At 27.9% G+C, this 12,615-nt stretch overlaps 1 protein-coding gene across 5 annotated transcripts in view; it reads left to right on the top strand.

The window, feature by feature from the left end:
- The window catches only part of LOC142332251 (transcription intermediary factor 1-alpha-like), a 127,168-nt gene extending 114,970 nt beyond the window's left edge, over positions 1-12,198 (top strand). For 4 of the 5 annotated variants that reach the window (XM_075378563.1, XM_075378566.1, XM_075378565.1 and 1 more), the window contains 5 exons: positions 70-247; positions 1,992-2,127; positions 4,779-4,986; positions 7,171-7,329; positions 11,112-12,198. In XM_075378563.1, coding sequence (XP_075234678.1) covers positions 70-247; positions 1,992-2,127; positions 4,779-4,986; positions 7,171-7,329; positions 11,112-11,288 — 858 coding nt within the window. In that variant the 3' untranslated portion in view covers positions 11,289-12,198. The remainder of the gene's footprint in view (positions 1-69; positions 248-1,991; positions 2,128-4,778; positions 4,987-7,170; positions 7,330-11,111) is intronic. The other variant, XM_075378564.1, reaches the window with a different exon arrangement.
- The last annotated feature ends 417 nt before the right edge of the window (positions 12,199-12,615 follow it).

Consider the following 12,615-nt stretch of genomic DNA (forward strand, 5'->3'; position numbering starts at 1 on the left):
TAGTTTTTGTCGTTCTTATAATTATCTTATGCAGTGCTGTGTATGTATGTATTATTTTTTTTGTTACAGGATTCTGTTGATGATTTAATGATGACTATTGCAAAATTAGACAGCCATGGTACAAAAGTTATACCGGAAACAACAGCAAGCCATACTGAAAGCAATCAACCGCAGGTGGATAGTTCAACTGATGCTGCTATAACAGGACAATCAAATGCAAGCACACCACAGTCTAATTCTCGTCAGGGTAATCTTTTTTTTAATATGTAATTTTCATACTTTTTTACTTGCATATTCCTCAAACGCTGAATAAAGGAGTGACTATTATCAATGTTATGGAACTATTTTTTGAATGTTTAACTAAAATTTTTTTACAACATGCATTTACTGATATAAATTGTATCATGAAGATTTTTGTAAATATGAATAATAAAAAAAAATTATTACCGTTTACTTTAAGTTACACATAATCAAAAAACTGTTAGCTCTGATTTCTTGAGTGAGGTTCTTAATAGTAGGTGTTGTATTTCGTCTGTTTATAAAAAAAAGACAGCGATGTGATTGGACATTCATGAAGTAGAATCTAGCAGTGGGCCGTCGGTGATAACAGATTATTTAATGGAAAAAGTTTGACAAGTGTCAAAATTGTATTTGATGTTTCCTGATCTGTGATTTGATTGAAAAATTGGGCTATAAAAAATTGTTGCCAGATGAGTAGTGAAGATGTTGATAGACACACACACTAGGAATAGTTCTTGGTGCAGTGCATAAATTTCTGTGGCATTACGGTATGAATGTGATAAATTGTTTGATCACAGTTACTGGAGATGAAAACTAGATTTCATTTGAGCAAAGACAAAGCAGCAGTGAGTGTGATGGCTTCGTTCACCATCTAGACTGAAGAAGTTCAAATGAGAATGTCCAGTAAAGAAACTTATGGCTACTGTTTTTTGGGGCAAAAAGAGTGTCTTGCTCATCGAATTTAGTGATCGCAGAACTATGAATGCCAATATGTATTGTGAAATTTCAACAAAAATCATAGAAGCGTTATAAAAAACGAGCATTGTGGGATGCTAATCCTTTGGGATTTTGTTTTTGAATGACAATGCCCGGCCACACAAATCAGAAGATGATTGGAAATATCTCATTGGAAAATCATCATCATCCACCCTACACCCCTGACTTTGCTCTAGTGATTTACTTTTTTTTACACCTTAAATAGTGGTATACTATGAAGTTAGTGAAACTATGAAAATGTGTTGATGTTGAAGGTAGCTGTATAAAAAAGTAGTAAATAAATATAGTTTATGCGTTAGAAAAGAAAGGTTTGTTCATGTTTTTCAGTTTTGTTTTCATTTCAAAACTGATTTTACTTTTAAAACACGCCTTGTACGAGTATTTGGTGTTCATTTCCTCCTCAATTTACAGAAGCCATTGCTATAGTTGTACGATGAAATTGTCTTCTGTTTGGCTGTATACTTAAGAGATATTCTTTTTTCTGAATAGAATAAAAAATTTTCAATGTTTTTGTCAGAAATCAAATTTAGGAAATTTTTTTAATCTTAACAGAACTTACAAAAATTTTAAAAAATTATCTCTTATGCATAAAGGCTTGATGTATGCATAAAGAATGATGTATGTGTGAATGGCATTAGGAGGGATTTAGTGCTGATCTTTATGTATTGAGGGTTAGTTGTTTACAACCAATTTGATCAGTTAATTCCAATTTTAATGCTTTTAATTTGTATTATTTATTTTCTGACATTATTCTGTTATTAGAAAAGAATTTATAAAATATCCCTTTTCTATGAACCAGAGATATAACACATGTGTACATGAATTACACAACCTCCAAAATTTTATGAAGCTGAATATTTTATTCAATAATGTCATTTTCAAGAACTTCATTGACAAGTTCCGATTATTTATTTTTAAAGGAAATTTGTGTGCTTGTGTGTTTTATCATTTATTATTATTTTATTTATTTACAGAAAGCCAGAAAGATGATCCTAACGAAGATTGGTGTGCAGTATGTCTGGATGGTGGTGAACCTGTATTGTGCTGTGATTTTTGCCCGAAAGTATTTCATTTAAAATGTCATATACCTCGTATACCTGATTTTCCTGAGTAAGTATTTAAAAATCTTCATTATTATTAACAGCTTAAAAAATTTATTGTATTATTTATGAAATTTTAATTTAATATTGCTGTTTAATTTTAACATTTTACTGTTAATGGTTATTAAAATTTGTTTTGTTGTGATGGGATTGAACATGCAAATTAAGGTGGTGGTAAAGGAATAGGATTAAGATACATTAGAAATGTCTTAGGAAAAAAGTGAAAGATGTGCAGATTCTGTTTGATGCTTGGATTGTAGTGCAGAGAGGAAGTTATTTTGATTATGAAACCTCCTAAGGTAGATAAAAAGCTTACACTCAGGAATTGAGATCTCAGATGATGGAGTAATGATGAATGAAATTTCAAGACTGGTGCAAAGAGGAGGAAAGTTTTGTCAAAAACTGTTAAACATTTAGTATAGAATACAACAATGACTAGATTATAACAAAGATTATCTATAAATTTACTATTTGAATGCAGTAACATACATAGCAGAATTATGGAGGATAACGAATTGGAATATAAGTCAGAGAAATGAAATTCCTTAAAGAAATAAAAGAAAAAACAAGCAGAGAAGTAGTGAAGAGTGTGATGCTCTAAAATAAATGCTTATGAGGAGAAAGTTGAAATGAGGTTAGGTATAATATAATAAGAGTAAGTGAGGAGAGCAGTTATAAAGAATAAAGAAGATGGAAGAACTAACTAAAGATTAATGGAAGAAGGTTCAAATTGTGGCCAGTTAGAAAATAGAGAGTTAAATGTAGTGTAGAGAGAAGAGAATATGAATGACAGCAGGCAAAAGAAAAGATGAATGAAAGATGTAGGGATGTTTTATACCTTCCCATACTGAGGAGCTTGTGGATACCCATACCTGGCAACAGTAGAAATGGTGTCCATATGTGTATGTGTACAATTTACATTACATAAGTTTAAAGAAAAAGGTTTAAAAGAGAAAAAGGTGTATTTTTTGTAATTCTTCAGGTCTGATGTTTCTAACATGATTTTATATGTCAGACTAATTTTTTACTGTTTTTTTTTCTTTTTTTAATTCCTGCTTGGAATTTGTTCTTTCCAATCATATTACATCTTACTAAAATAAAAAAAAAAATAATTTTCAAGAATGTACTTGTTTGTAGATTCTGAAAAAAAAATTACGTAATAGAACCAGAATCATCACTGAATTACTTTTCTCGTGGCATATAAATAATATCTACATCGCTGTCATCAATCTATGACCCCAAATTTTCTATAAAATTATCCAGTACATCACTGGAAAATTTTCTTATTACTCTAATTATGCATATGCTTTGTGCTTTTTATTTTACCGTATGTGTTTACAGATATGGCTGTGTATTTTATGAAATAATTAATTTTGTATTTGTTCAAGAATCAAAAGATTCTTAGCCTGAATATACCAAAACTGTCATTGTAGGTATTAAATCTCAAGTGTTGAAAAATAATCACAAGTATAAAGCAGGCAAAAATTGTCAATCCTGTAATAAACTTTTAATTTTGTAACCATTCTAAATTTTGTTGGTTACGAACAATATATATTCTGTCATAAAGAAAAAAGTTTCAATATTTTAAAAAGTAGTTAATATTCATTTGGCTTAGCTGATATTAAAAACAGAAAATAGGCAAAATAGTATTATATTTTTTAATAGTTAGATAAACGTAATTAGTTTGATAAGAAATTTTATTACATAACTTCGTTTTTTGATGTCTGACATGGTCTGGATAGCCAGACGGTGATGTCATCGTGGACTGGTGAGTGCGTCGTACACATTCTCAGAAAAAAGTGTGTACGTGCATAAATACGAACAGGCGTCTGGCGGGGGAAGCCAGACTGACATTCTTTGTTTTCGGGGCTAGTGTGAATTTTAGCAGTCATGGAGTGGAGACGTGTTTTAAGTTAGATCGCACGGAAGTGATGGTGGTGATCTTTGTTCAATATGACAGGACAGTGAGGCTGGGTAAATAGGTGTATTCGATGCGAGGTAATCATTATTTTTATACGTGCAGGAAAGTATCCTTATGTATAATGAAGAGAAAAATTAATAAGATATTTTTTTAAATATGACATACGAGTAGTGTGAAAATGTATTTTCTATGATTCAAAATATATGATTCCATATAATTTTGATATAAATAATATGTTTAACTAATGTTAAAAAAATTATTTTATTGTATTGTTAATGTTAATTATTTTATTTTTTTAAATATGACAGACTAGTACTGTGGAAATGTGTTTTCTATGACTCCATATACACGATTCAAAATATATGAATCCATATAATTTTGATATGCTTAATATGTTCAAATAATGTTAAAAAAATTATTTTTTGTATTGTTAATGTTAATTTTTTTTATTTTTAATAATATACATGTATCAGACTACATAGCCCTAGTACATTTTTTCGTTGTTCCCCCCTTAATTTGAATTGTTTTATAATTGAGCTTTTATTTTATATTGATTCTACAATGAGCTTTTCAATTTAAATTTTCTTTTTTTTTAATTTGGAAGTAAGCTCGCAATTTATAACAAAAAAGCAATTATAAGCTGTTTTACTAGGTTGAACATTTAATTTAATTAATGTATAATAAAAATTCATTTTATGTGAACTAAAAAAGTTAATGAGAACTTAACATTTTTGATCCAGTGAAAATGATCCGTGGAGATGTCTTTTGTGCATGGATGTCGTACCGTTATCAGCTAAGCTTGAAGTTGGTGAAAAACGAAAAGCATTAGGACCTGGATTAACAAAAGAAGAACAAAAGTTAATGGAACGTATATTATTAGAATTATACTGTCAGTATGATCCAAGTCTACATTTTAGAGAGATTGTAGGACCAGAGGTCAGTCCAGAGGTATCATTTTTCTTAAATATTTACTTATGGTTTATTTATATATATTTTTATTTTGTTAGATCTTATTTTTCTTTATAAATGACATTTTGATTTGCAGGTACCAAATTTTTTTTGAGCTCATAAGACATTTATTGAGAGTACATAATTCAATATTGTAGAAGTATTTGTATAAATAAAGTGCAGGATTTGTAGTTCCTGCACACTAAAAATCATGCTCAAGTATGTTTTTTTTTTTTTTTCATTTTAAAGCAGATCTACAATAGAAAAGACTTACCATAAAAGCAATTCTGATATTTATTATTTCATAGATAGAAATATGATTTGCATGCCATCAATCAGTGTTAAAATTGTTCTTAAATGTTATTTTAAACATTTTATCTTACATAAACAGGATCTCTTTTTACAAAGAGTAAAAAGACATTATGCAATTTGTCATCAGGTATTTCTCTTGCATTAAATGGTATCGATGTAATCATTATATAATCTAAAAAATTACATAGATAAAAACATAAAGATGCCATATATAAATAATTATTTAGAAAAATTTCATTAAAGGTGTATGAATTGTATGGAATTCTTCAAGTGAAGATGATTTTAATATATTTTGTATACTAATTATTAAGACAACTTTATCACACGATTTACTTAAGTCCATCAATAAAAACAAAGAATTTTCAGATTAGAAATATTTGGCAACTACTCTTCTTTAGGTATAACATTCATTCATGTAAATTGTGCATATTGGCTGGTTTTTTTATTTAAGTTAAAAAAAATTTGTTAGGTGACATAACCATTAATTTTAGGTGTTATGACAGTTACAAGTTAGCCCTGAAAACTGCATAACAGATTACTCTATGCAGGCTTACTAGGGGAAAAATAAGAATGAAACAGTTTCATTCAAATGAAACACTGACTTCTTCCTTCAACCAAATCTACTGCTTTACATTAGCATACTGAGCTCGCTAAAAATTCAAGTAAAATGCTAGTAGGGGTTATTTTCACTCTACAACAGGAACTGGCTTTATAATAAGTACCTATTACTTGCAGAAATAACAATTCTTGATTAATTACTCTTTTTACTTCAGGTTGTTATTAATTGTCAAAGGAAAAGACTAACAAAAAATTGTATCCCTTTCTGTTGTGAAACAGTCCACATTATATTTATGTGTACTACCTTTTCAGTAGAAGAGATTAAAAACAGAAGTAAAAAAAAAATGCAAATAAACTTATGAAAAATAACAATTTTTAGTGCAATTGGATTTATCATAAATTCAAATTTGTGTAAGTAGATATTTTCTGTTTCTTCATACAAATATTCAATCTTTAAAAATGCACTAAAAGCATATTTTTACGTTTATTTTTTTGGTAAATATTAATTAATTAAAGCAGGTGTATGACTATGACAAGTCAGTCTGAATTATTTTTAATAGTTATGCAAATTTTCAATTAGATAAGTTGATAATCAAAATTAATTGACAAAAGAAGAGAAAGCAACAAAATATTTTTAAAATTATAATGTAAATGAACCATCATTTAGAAATAGGTTATGCATGTTTCTTTTAGTTCTTTTGGTTTCTAACCGTACATTAATGTTGCTATTGTCATTATGTCTAATAAGTGCCAACAGAATACAAGCATACAGATTGGTTTGGTTCACGTTGATCTACAGAAACCAATTACTTTGTATTTCAGCCTTTGATTAAATTTTCAGGTTGTTACTTTACAAGATGGCCCTGATGTTATGTATTTAATTAGATTAGAAGGGGTGCTGTTTACATACTTAATTAGGTCAATTCTTTTATGTAGCATTAAACTGTTACAGTTGTCATTAGCTACTAGTATATGTCTCTCAACAATATTGCAGTAAACTTAAGATTTACAACTGGTACATTTAATATGTTTCTGGTGTTAGAATATTTTCACCATTCTTTGCATCCTTCAATTTTCATATCTTATTCCCGGAGATGTTTCAAGTTTTGTGAAAATATAACACCCAGAACTTTCCCCTTTATCTCTTTTTCAACTTATGGTTGAAATTGAGATGAAGTTACAGTCTGACTTAGGTCCCTCTACTAAAAAAAATAATCTATTATATTGGTGTAGTATGTTTGTTTTCAATTTTTAATAAAAATGCCTCTATATAACAATAGATAATTTATAATATATTGTTTTATTTGAATACAGAATGAAAATTATCATGAAATTGTTAAGAAACCGATGTCATTTGATAAAATAAGGTCAAAATTGGATCCAACTAATGAAGCAACTGAAAAATATCAGAGTATGGCAGAAGTTGTTAGAGATATCAAATTAGTTTTTAGAAATGCTTATTTATATAACCCAGTAAGTATTACTGTTTTAAAATGTATTTTATTACATGTTAGAATAATTTACAATTTTTTATTTTAAATCAAATATTATAAAAATATAATTTAAAGGTCACAGTTAAAATAAAAATAATTTTATATTAATATTAAATAATATAACATATATAATATTATAATAATATATAATAATATATTGTATACATATATTGTGAAAAGGTTTTCAGAGAACAGATTATTTCTTGTTAAAGTAATCAATGATAGTAAAAGATCTCTATGAAAAGTAATTCAACATGTTTTCCTACATATATGTAGTTTGAGAGCATAAAAAAACAAACATAATAAATTACACTAATTATTTAATTTGCCTGTTAATATTAATTTGTAAAATAAATAAAAAGTATCCTACCAAATTAATTAAACTTAAAATTAATCTTTTTTTTTTTTATTTACTTACTTTTCCCTTATTAGAAAACTGCAGCGTTTGTTTTTCTCCAAGGTGTTTGAGTGTTTGTTTTTCAGTTTTTGAGTTTCCACTAAACCTTCTGTGACATCTGAATTTCAAACTACCTATTTATAAGTAAAGAGATTACCAGAATCAACCAAGTAATGCTATAAGTTGGATTTTCGTCCTCCAATTCTAACTGGAGGACGAAAATCATATAGATATATCTATATTGTTGCAAATTTTTTTCTAACATTTAAATCTTAGAAAATTTATACGCAATGATTTTGTTAAGATGTTTCATTTCAAACTTTTTATTATAACCATATGTTGCTACGTGATTATATATTGGTATAGTAACACTTCATTTAATATTTATGAGAAACCAACATTTTGCAACTTTGTTGTAGAATTCAGTTTATATGAATCTTATAGTATATTTTGCAGATTAATAACCTGCAGTTTCCAACTCAATAATTTGTTGAAATATTATTTTTAAGTCCGTATGTGGACTAACATGTGTATACTACACTGATGCTTTATTCTGAATATATAATTAAAAAATAAAAAGAATTAATATTTTTTTTAACACAATTTCAGTGTAAATTTTGGTTTAGTATTGTGTTTAAATTTGTTCTAAAGCACAGGAGGCATTTGCAGTATAATTTAAGCCAATTTATTAGAATTAAATTGACTATAAATTTTGTTTTGAAGTTTTATTTGGTTATGGCTATTGGTAATATATCGTAATAATATATTACAATAATTATATTGGTAATAATCATAAATTTATATTAACCTAAAAAGTGTTTTTTTTTTAGATTTTAAAATTTTTTATGTAAGGTTGGATGTAAAATTACTGATTTTGCTCAATAGTTTGTGTCCATAAAGTTTTAGTGTAACATTATATTTGATCTTTAGAGCAGAAATGTAGGTGAAATCTTTTGTTAGCCTTAACTTGAAAATAAAGTGTTTCCAGACCAATTAATATTTTTTTATGTGAGGAATATGTCTATAAAGTAGAGTATGGTAAAAACTTTCTAAAAGTTTTTATTTACATTTATAACAAGTTGTCTCATAAGCCATTATTAAAATGATAATTTCTACACATATTATTGCATTAATACAAGTTTATAAAATGTCTTAATTCAGATATTTTTTTAAACTGAAGATATCTACCATTATGTGTCATATAAGAAATTGCCCAACTTCATATAGTTAAGCATATGCTAATGGTTTACCAATAAATTGTACATAAGAGAACCTGTAAATGATTAGACTTAAACAATGAATTAGATGGAAAGACTTAAGACTGAAAATATCCTTTCTGATAGTAGGTTAATGTTCTGAATGAACTTGGCTTTGATTTTGTTAACCAGTGCTCACTTAATATATTTATATACAGTTTTTTTTCTTAATGGTTGTAAAAATCAGTAAATTTATTATCATTATTAGTTTAATACTAGCTAGGAGAGAGTTTGGATTTGATACTGATAATTTCAAATCAATCTGGTGTTTTATGTGGTTTTATAAAAAAAATTGTAAATTCTTTAAATTGCCGAGGCTGTATAAGTCCAATTGTCACGATTTTATTTTTGTTGTGTTTGTACACTTATTCCTAATGTATATTTACATCAGCAGTCATAATAATATTGGATGCGTAGTTTATTGTTGGGTGTCGCAAAGGTTATATGTGTTTTGGTATACGGCCAGTGATTTTTAAGTGTGGGGAAAAATGGAATAAAGAATTTGCATTAAATTTTGCTTTAAGAATGGAATTAAGTGCAGCACCGCATTAGAAATGTTGAATGTTGCTTTTGGCAATTCTTATATGAATAAAACAAGTGTTTTGCAAGTGGTACAAACTTTTCCAAGAGGATTTTGAAGACTATGATGATGATTAGCGTCCTGGACGTCCCACCACATCAACAACTGATGACAATGTCAAAAAAGGGAGGAAAATGATTACAGACAATCGCCAAGTCACTATGAGAGTCAATAAGGATTACTACCTGAAGTTCCATGCTGTTTGTGTTAAGCAAACTGAAGAAATGCCCAGATTTGTGACAAAACAATTCATGGCAGTTTCATCACAATAATGCACCTTCTTTCTTTTTCCTGTTTATTATTTTCCGGTAATTACCTTTCAGATAATACTTATAATGTGGATGATGTATGAGTGTAAATAAGGTGTAGTCTTGTACAGTCTCAGTTCAACTATTCCTGAGATGTGTGGTTAATTAAAACCCAACCACCAAAGAACACCAGTATCCACAATCTAGTATTCAAATCTGTGTAAAATAACTGACTTTATTAGGACTTGAACGCTAGAACTCTTGACTTCCAAATCAGCTGATTTGGGAAGACGCATTCACCACTAGACCAAGCCGGTGAGTTTAGAATAATGCACCTACTCGCACTTCATTGCACCATGATAATGCACCTCTCTCTCTCTCTTTCTTTTTCTGTTTAGCTTCTGGAACCATCATAAGGTATTACTTCAGAGGATGATATGTATGAAAGTAAATGAAGTTAGTCTTCTACAGTCTCAGGTTGACCATCCCTGAGATGTGTAGTTAATTGAAAACCAACCACCAACGAACACCCCTGCATCCATGATCTAGTATTCAAATTCCTATAAAAGTAAATGCCTTTACTAGGTTTTGAACCTTACAACTCTCGTCTTCTAAGTATATGATTTGCGAAAAGAGTTTAACCACTTGATCAACCTGGTGGGTTGCGATAATGCACCTGCTCACACTTAACTGCCTGTTCATGAATTTTTTACCAAAAACAACATCGTTATGGTGCTTTGACCTCCACATTCACTGGACACGGCTCCCTGTGATTTCTTCCTGCTCTGCAAGCTGAAAAAAACCATGAAAGCCAACATTTTGCTAACATGGAAAGACAGAATTGCTGAAGAAGCTAAACACCATACTGGAAATTGTGTCCAGAGTATCTTCAAAGATTGGGAAAAGTGCTGGCACAAATGTATTATATCTGAAAATGATTTCTTTCAAAGTGACAAAATAAATATTAATGAATAAAGATTTTTTAATAACTAAAATCTGTGTATTTTTTTATATCAAACCTTGTGTAAAATTACATATATTACTTTTGTACAAGGTTTGGCGTATCAAAATGCAATTGTTAGAATGTTATTCTACCATTCTGGCACATTGTCAGAAATTATATTGAATGCATGTAAATTTGTGTGTGTGTGTGTGTGTGTGTGTGTGTGTGTGTGTGTGTGAAAATTTAAATTAAATTAAATTTAAATTTAAATTTTATTTAAATGAAAATAGAAATAAAAGACTGGTTTTATCTATCTATTATTTTTAAATTTTTTTTAGAAAGAGAGTCAAGTGTTCACTGACGCTAAAACATTAGAAGAGTACCTGGATATTATGTTAGAAAAATGGGTACCATCACTTGCATATGATGCGTATTTACAATCTTTTCAAGATGAAGAAGAAGAAGATGAATCTATACAACCGTTGAAAAGAATAAGAAGGGCAATTTCTGACTGACCGGAACCATTGACTCCCCTTGATCTACCGGGAGTCACTGTATCTCAACCACCGGACAATGGAGATCTCATGGAGTTATAAATTCAAAAAAAATAAAAAATAAAAAGAAAACAATAATTTTTTTCATCAACAAAATAAACAGAAATCAATACATTGTACCTATGATATTAATATTATTTATAATTATATCAAAATCTTTGTAGTAACAAATTTGATATGATTATAATGTAATCAGAATTAATGTTCCTTAACAATTGAATGAGACGGCGATTATTTTATGTGTTGTGTTATTGTTTGAGTCATCATTGTTTAATGAATATGAAAAAAATATCATAAATATATATTATATTTATAAATATTAATTATTGTGTATCAGTTTAGTGTTATTTGTATACAAAAAAAAAAAAAACAAAAAACAATAAACATTTTAATTATCATTGTTATTACAATTATTATAAGAATATATTATAATTGATTATATTATATGTATATTGATAAATTAAGTTGTAATTGTGAGATTATAATTATTATTACAAGTTTTGATTAAATAATACATAAAAATGTGCAAATAATGAAAATAAATTAAGTTTTATTATTTTTATTATGGTATTATAATTAATTCTATTGTTTAAAGTAAATTTTTTTATTAATTAGCGGATCTTTATTAATATGTTTGAGATTCTTTGTCAGCTAGTTACAATTCATTTTATAAAACATAATATTACCTTTCTGATTATGTAGTTTTCTTTTATTAAAAAGTGTAATCTTGGCTGATTATTAATATATTATTTTTTATTTATAATCTTAGTCAAATTGACTGCTACAGTCTGTTGTTTAATAAATACAAAATGGATTAATTGTAATTGCATCCATTGTTTAACTTTAATGACATAGAACTGGTTTGTTAATATTCTGCAATTTTCTTTTTACATTTTCATATCATTAATGTGTAATTCATAGAATTATAAAATTATTTATATTAAAAACTTTATTTATATTACGCATTAAAACTTTCTAATGTGTTAATAAAGAATAAAAATACTTCTTTTTTTAACTTGCCACTTCTATTATTTTTAAACATTTTTCCCATGATAAAAGACCATTGGTAAACAAATTAGAAATGTTGAACAAAGTTTAAATCGCTATTTTTTCTCTTTAGATTTATAAGTGTCGTGAGGTGGAACCCATCTTATCTATGCACTAGGCGGTATTATAGAAGTTTTTATACTCTACAAGGATCTGTTTTTCTGTTAAGATTTAGATTCCAATCTGCTAATAACTGGTATATAAATATTAATATTAGGTTCTTGAATTGGGATTTTTTTAG

The sequence above is a fragment of the Lycorma delicatula genome, chromosome 11 (assembly GCF_047948215.1).
Source record: "Lycorma delicatula isolate Av1 chromosome 11, ASM4794821v1, whole genome shotgun sequence".
Lineage (NCBI taxonomy): Eukaryota > Metazoa > Arthropoda > Insecta > Hemiptera > Fulgoridae > Lycorma > Lycorma delicatula.